A 7,500-nucleotide genomic window follows, 5' to 3' on the forward strand; every position below is an offset into this window, starting at 1 on the left:
TGAAAAGCAATAAATGAATGAATAAAAGAGCAAACCAGCAGGAAATGGAAATTGAATAGAAACAAAAAATGAAGAAGAAAAAAGGAGAAAGGAAAAACAAGTCTTAAAAAATAGGAATAATTTCAGCAAATGGGAGCGGAAGTTGATTTTTTTTTTAGAACGCCAAAGTACTCAAAAAAAAAAAAAAAAAAAGGCACCTTTTCGGAATTCGTCAAGCTCTTAGAGAGAGAGAGAGAGAGGGAGAGGGAGAGTGAGGGGGAGAGGGAGAGGGAGAGGGAGAGTGAGGGGGAGAGGGAGAGGGAGAGGGAGAGGGAGGGAGGAGAGGGAGGGGGAGGGAGAGGGGGAGGGGGAGGGGGAGGGGGAGGGGAGTGGGAGGGGGAGGGGGAGAGGGAGAGGGGGGGGAGAGAGAGAGAGAGAGAGAGAGAGAGAGAGAGAGAAAGAGAGATGGAGATGGAGAGAGAGAGAGAGATTATAATAGAGAGAGAGAACGAGAGGAGGAGAGAGAGAACGAGACGATGAGAGAGAGAGAGAGAGGAAGAGAGATAGAGAAACCCCATGGCGAACCGTTTCGAAAATAAGTACCAAGGTTCGAACATCGGATCGTCCGGTGTACCTTTCAAGAGCCGGTGTATCCGATTACCCCCTTTTATCCGGCGGTGTCAGCGCGGCTACGGATCCGGCCTTGCTTTCCAAAATCGTAAGATATTTTTCTTCTCCTTTCTATTCTTTTCTTTTCGCGAATGAAGCTCGATTTATTTTCGAACTTCGGGAATGAAATTGTCTGGCGTCACGAGAGCGCGCGTGAGACTATGGGTTGGAGGAGGGGGAGGAGGGGGGGAGGGGAGAGGGGCGGAGCTGCTATGGGCGTTCTGATAAGGGGGTAGGGGGGAGGGGAGAGGGGGGAGAAGGCTTGGCAGGGTAGGGCAGGGAGGGGGGGAAGAAATGTGGGATGAAGGAGGGAGGGTGGGAGGGAAGGAAAGAGTAGAAGGAAGGAGGGAAGGAGTGAAAGAGAGAGAGAGAGAGAGAGAGAGAGAGAGAGAGAGAGAGAGAGAGAGAGAGAGAGAGAGAGAGAGAGAGAGAGAGAGAGAGAGAGAGAGAGAGGGAGAGAGAGAGGAGAGAGAGAGAGATAGAGAGAGAGAGAGAGAGCGAGAGACTTCATTTTGTATTTGAATTCTTCATAAAGGTCTGATGTTTTTCTAGTTTATATGTAGATTAAGCAATATAAGTTTGTTGCCTTTGCTGTGTTATGTGATCCTTTTCTGACGTGTTTTTCTTTTGCGTTTCCAGATGGCAGTCTCCGTAGTGGTGCTGTGGGCGTGTCTGTGCGCCGTGTTGGCGTGTCCGCGCGAGTGCCGCTGCTCCCTGGACGAGCGCGGGCGGCGCGGCGTGCGGTGCGAGGGCGGCGGGATGCGCGACCCGGTGCCCGTGCTGGACATGGGCTCCGACACCGAGCTGCTGGTGATCGCGGCGCCGCGGGAGAAGCCGAACGCCCTGTCGCTCGGGCCCATCTTCCGCGGGCTGCGCCACCTGGAGGAGATCCACATCACGTGGTCCGGGGTGCCGGCCCTCGGCGCCCACTCCTTCTGGGGCCTCCACCGCCTCCACGTCCTTAACTTCACCAACAACCACATCTCCGCCCTCATGGACACCAACTTCCGCGGCGCCGACGCCCTGCGCCACCTGGACCTGAGCCGCAACCGCATCCAGAGCGTGCCCTCCGCCGTGTTCCGCCACGTGCGGCACCTGCGGACCCTCTCGCTGGCCCACAACGTGGTGCCGGACCTCGTGCCTCGGATCTTCTTCGGCCTCACCAAGCTGGAGAAGCTGGACCTGAGCTACAACCCCCTCGGCGACCTCCAGCCCGAGAGGTTCACCGACGTGCCCGACCTAAGGCAGCTGTCCTGCGCCGGCTGCAGCCTCATGTCCATCAGCAGCACCCTCCTGCAGTCGCTGTCGCAGCTGCGGGAGCTGGACCTGCGCAACAACCGCCTGACGCAGATCCCCATCGGCGTGGCGTCCGCTGCCTTACCCAACCTGGTCAGCCTCAAGCTGGACGGCAACCACCTGTCGTTCGTGGAGCGCGGCGCCATCTCCGGCTCGCCGCTCGTCAGCCTCCACCTGGCGCACAACCGCATCAGCCGCCTCGAGGTCGACGCCTTCTCCAACAGCTCCATCAAGCACCTGGACCTGTCCTACAACCGCATCTCGCACCTCGAGCCCGGCGCCCTCGAGGACATCCTCGACCAGCTGCACGAGATCAAGCTCTCGGGCAACTCGCTGCACGTGGACCAGCTGATGAGCGTGCTGCCCAACGCGCGCCAGCTGCGCTACCTCGGCCTGGGCGACATGGGCCACACCAAGCTCCCGGCCGAGCTGCTGCGCCACTCCCGCCACCTCCACCACCTCAACCTCTCGGCCAACTACCTGGCGGCGCTCTCCACCGAGGTGCTGTATAACGCCCCCCACCTGTACACGCTCGACCTCTCGCTCAACAGCTTCCGCGGCCTGGAGGAGCAGCTGGTGGAGTCCATCACGGCCGCCTCCGAGCTGCGCACGCTGCGCCTGGAGGGCAACCCGTGGCAGTGCGACCAGTGCCACGTGGGGCCGCTGCTGCGCTGGCTGCAGGACGCGCCCGACCAAGAGTCCGGCTGCGACGAGCCCAGGGTGTGGACCTGCCTCAAGTGCGTCAGCCCGCGGAGCGTGGCCGGCCTGCAGCTCGCCCTCCTGCCCCCCGGAGACCTGCCGCCCTGTCCCTTCACCACGCCCCCCGCAGCCGCCGTCTGGCCGACGTGGGTCGAGCCCTCCTACAGCGTCGTCACAGACGAGCCGGAGTTCCCTCGGGGAGAGCTTAGTCGGCAGGAGGACGCCGAGGGCGGCTGGTCCCTCCAGCGCCTGATAGAGGAGGAGCTGTACTTGGTCATCGTGGTCGGCTGCGTGGTCGTGCTGCTGCTGCTCGCCCTCATCGTCGTCGCCGTCGTCCTGTACAACCGCCACTCCGCCTTCTACTACACGTACGAGGACGACCCCGAGAAGAAGGAGAAGCTGATGAAGGCGAAGGACAGCAAGAACAACAACGGCCCGGCCACGAAGACCCCGACCAAGGGCGTCGCCGACGCCACCATCGCCACCATCGACGAGATGACGGACATCGCCGGCTCGCAGGAGGTGCTGGAGCCCGGGCAGACGCGCAAGAGCGCTCTCAGCGGCTCGCCCGCCCTCAACCACTCGCCGGCCCTCAACCACTCGCCAGGGACCAACCACTCGCCCGCAGTCAGCGCCTCTCCTGTCGCCAACCACAACCACTCGCAGAGCAACTCGCCGGCGCCCACGCAGAACAACGCCCACCCTCAGAACCACTCGACGCCCGCCCACAACGGCCGCACGCCCACCCAGTCTCCAGTCCCCAACGTCGTCCAAGAGGCAGAGGGGCGAGCCGAAAGCCCGACGCTCTAGTAGAGTGGCCCTTATAGACAAGTTTCTTTTCGTGTCTTTTTTTTCTGAGAAATTATTTCAGAGTCTTAAGGAGATGTGGCCACGAGAACGGTCGAGCTGGCATACTAAACACGCGAAAGCATAAACACACACACACACACACACACACACACACACACACACACACACACACACACACACACACACACACACACACACACACACACACACACACACACACACACACACACACACACACATACATACATAACCAACCACAATTACAGAAATAAACACACGATCACACACATACATGTACAGTATATATATTTTGTATGGACGTGTATCTAAAACTGGTTGTACGGCTGTGACTGAAATGAAAGCAAGAAGTTACATAGTGCTTTCACAATGACTGGTGGTTGGGGGCGTGGCTTAGGTCACGTGACTTTCCGGAGGCGTTACTCGGAGGCGTTGCATCAGTGTGAGTCTACGTCCCCGGGTGAATGTGTATTGCAGAGATAAGAAAAAAAAACGTTGCAGAGACAAGAAAAAGTTGTAAAAGAAGTTGTAAAGGGACCTGTTATAGAAAAAGGAGAAAGAGAGGTATGAACGAATAGCTCAGAGTATTTATTTAGCAAGACGAATACCACACAGAAAAAAAAGAATATATATATATATGATTTCCCCAAGAAAGACTTTGATGTATTCCATAAAAGATCAAGACAAAGTTATATATAAAAAAAAGATGTAAAGATTTTATGTGTGAAAGAACTATATAACCATTCTGTTTTTATGTGATGCCTCCTGCTCTTTCTTCTTCCCCCTTACGAACTCTGCATATCAAGCTTTCGTTATTCCTGTCGCGTACGTTACGGACAGAGGTCATCGTTTTTCCTGTCACGTACGTTACGGACAGGGCTCGTCGTTATTCCTGTCACGTACGTTACGGACCAGGTCATCGTTATTCCTGTCACGTACGTTACGGACCAGGTCATCGTTATTCCTGTCACGTACGTTATGGACGGGGGGTCATTCCCAACCAGCGTGACGTCACTGTGCTGAGCTGAGCCGTAACACCATAGACACACATGTTAGTCTTCCAAAGAGAGAATTCCTACTCTTAACCTCTTCAAGAAATTCCAGGAAAAAAGAGGAGGAAAATAAACCGATGTATTGGACCGGCAGTAGCTTCTCAATATATAATTTTTTTTTTCTCTCTCTCTCTCTCACGAGGAAAAAAAATATAAAGGAAGAATTGAAAAGGAATGTTCTGATCAACAGGTGACTCATGCTCACTAACTTGGTCCTTTTTTTAAAAATTAAATATAATGATATCAAAAGATTTCAGAAAGGCCTTTTATGTGCAAGTTCTGCCGTTCCTACTCTCTAGTGTTTGTGATTTATGAAGGATTTTTGTATATTGCAGCAAAAGATAATAATAATGATAATAAATAATTTGATATTTTTTCACGTGCTCATGAGAGAGATTAAATATCTGATAAGACAAGAGTCCTTTTCGACTGTCTCCTTTCATTACATGTTCTTTCATCTTTTTTCAATATACATAAAGTAATTAAAAGCTGTAACAAAGAATAACATTTTTCTTTTGTTAATATTCTTGAATGCTTTGAAATTTTTCAACTTCTCTTAATTTCTCAAGTAAATCACTCTTTTAAAAAAACACACACAAACTAAAAGAAAAAAACATAGTAAATCTTAAATCTCAAATCAGTCTTGAACCTTTCAATCCGATTATTAATTCAAACCTTCGAAAACTGGACAAAAAAGTCGCAAAAGGGCTTTTCAATTAAAAGATTGTTTGGTATTTGCCTATATGAAAACAAACAAACAACAAAACACTCTTCATCCTGCAGCATATTCTGTATTTGTTGTACTAGTCACTAATTTGTTTTTTATTCCTTTACCATATATGTATGATATATATACACACATGAGACATTAAGTGTTTATATGAAAAGGTTTCCCAGTGATTCTGTCATCTACGCCATTAAGACTTACGTTTTACACAGTGGCATTCATAACTGAGATTAAAAGGGAGTAAATTTATATGCGTGAGGGAAAAAAAAATGTATATTAAAGCTGTACCTTGGATTGGAAACAAAAAAAAAAAAACAAAACAACAAAAGGGAAATAAGAAATGAATAAAAAAAAAAAAAAAAAAAAAAGGATTTAATCGTTTCTTAACTGAAATAAAGGAAATTCGTGTACGTGCTATATGCATTGACATTTAAATCTGCTCTAGTCTCTTTTATGAATGTTTTTCCTTTTCGTTTAATGAGTTTTAAAATCTTACTTCGATAAGTATATTATTTTTAACATTGTGTTTTCTTTTCTCTTTCTTCACAATAATTTACTTTATCTCCTTCTTTGTATTTTCCTTTACTTTTTATTCTGTGTATATAAGGCATGTAAGTGTGCATAGCTTATTTGATGCTTATTGTAAATGTACAAATTTTATACTACTCAAGAATAATAAATTAAATAAAGTCATATTGGTCTGAGTATCATTTAATCCTAAACACTTTCATATATATATACATATATATATATATATATATATATATATATAATATAATATATATATATATATATATATATATACATATACCATACATATAGAACCACACACACACTCACACAACACACACCACACACACACACACACACACACACACACACACACACACACACACACACACACACACACACACACACACACACACACACCAACACACACCCACACACACACACACACACACACACACACACCACACACACACGCCACACATACACCACCCACACACCACACACACGCACACACACACGCCACGACACACACAACACCACACACACACACACACACAGCACACACACACACCACCACACGCACACACACACGCACACACACACACACACCACACACACACACACACAGCACACACACACACCAACGCACCACCACCCACACACACACACACACACACCACACACACACGCACACACACGACACACACACACACAACACACACACACCCACACACACGACACACACACACTACACACACACCACACACACACACACACACACACACACACACCACACCACACCACACACACACCACACCACACACACAACACACACACACACACACACCACACACCACACACACACGATTACATACGATCATGATATTGGACACTGTCACCCACAGGTCAAGTAAACACGACACCCACGCCACACCATTGCGACCAACCACCACACACCCACAACACAGCAACGTACAACACACGATTACACAACACACTACAATAATGCATAATATACATGGCATACACTATATAGCATATATATAATATATTTTATATTTTTCATGCAATATATGTATAATATATATAATATAAAAAAAAATAAGTCCTGAGGTTACGTAATAGAATATCTTTACGAAGAAACAAAAATGAAAAATGAAAGATTTACTTACAATTCTTGTGAAGCAATTAATTTAAACTTTTCTCTTTATTTCTCACACTGAATTCACAATTCTCGGTCCCTTTAACCTGTGATAAACAAAATAGAAGTAAGTAATAGTCTTTGTTTTTTTATCCTATTACGATAAAAGACTGGAGAGTGATTATTCAAAGTCAAATGGAACAGAAGCATAGCATGAATAAAAGAGTGGAAAGCAACGCAATTTAAGAAAAAGGATGATCGCAAAATGCAATTCGATTAACAATATACCTATATTTGATCTGAAGAAAGTAGTGATTAAGCCAAGCAACAAGAATTACGATGTTCATTTTCATTTTAAATAACGGTAGGTTCATGTCTGAGCCGCCGTGGTCACCGCATGATACTTCATTGTAGTTTTCATGTTGTGATGCTCTTGGAGTGAGTACGTGGTAGGGTCCCCAGTTCCTTTCCACGGAGAGTGCCGGTGATACCTTTTTAGGTAATCATACTCTCTATTTTATCCGGGCTTGGGACCAGCACTGACTTGGGCTGGCTTGGCCACCCAGTGGCTAGGCAGGCAATCGAGGTGAAGTTCCTTG

General features: G+C 48.1%; 1 protein-coding gene across 2 annotated transcripts in view; it reads left to right on the forward strand.

Moving 5' to 3' along the window:
* LOC119576807 (platelet glycoprotein V-like) overlaps positions 1-5,486 on the forward strand; it is an 85,516-nt gene extending 80,030 nt beyond the window's left edge. The window contains exons 2-3 of one of the 2 annotated variants that reach the window (XR_005229081.1): positions 1,288-4,386; positions 4,423-5,486. Coding sequence is in view for 1 of the 2 variants with exons in the window: in XM_037924452.1 (XP_037780380.1) it covers positions 1,288-3,453 (2,166 nt within the window). In the remaining variant the exon portion in view is untranslated. Of the gene's footprint in view, positions 1-1,287 lie in introns of both variants that reach the window. The other variant, XM_037924452.1, reaches the window with a different exon arrangement.
* Positions 5,487-7,500: the final 2,014 nt, after the last annotated feature.

The sequence above is a fragment of the Penaeus monodon genome, chromosome 9, assembly GCF_015228065.2.
Source record: "Penaeus monodon isolate SGIC_2016 chromosome 9, NSTDA_Pmon_1, whole genome shotgun sequence".
Taxonomy (NCBI): domain Eukaryota; kingdom Metazoa; phylum Arthropoda; class Malacostraca; order Decapoda; family Penaeidae; genus Penaeus; species Penaeus monodon.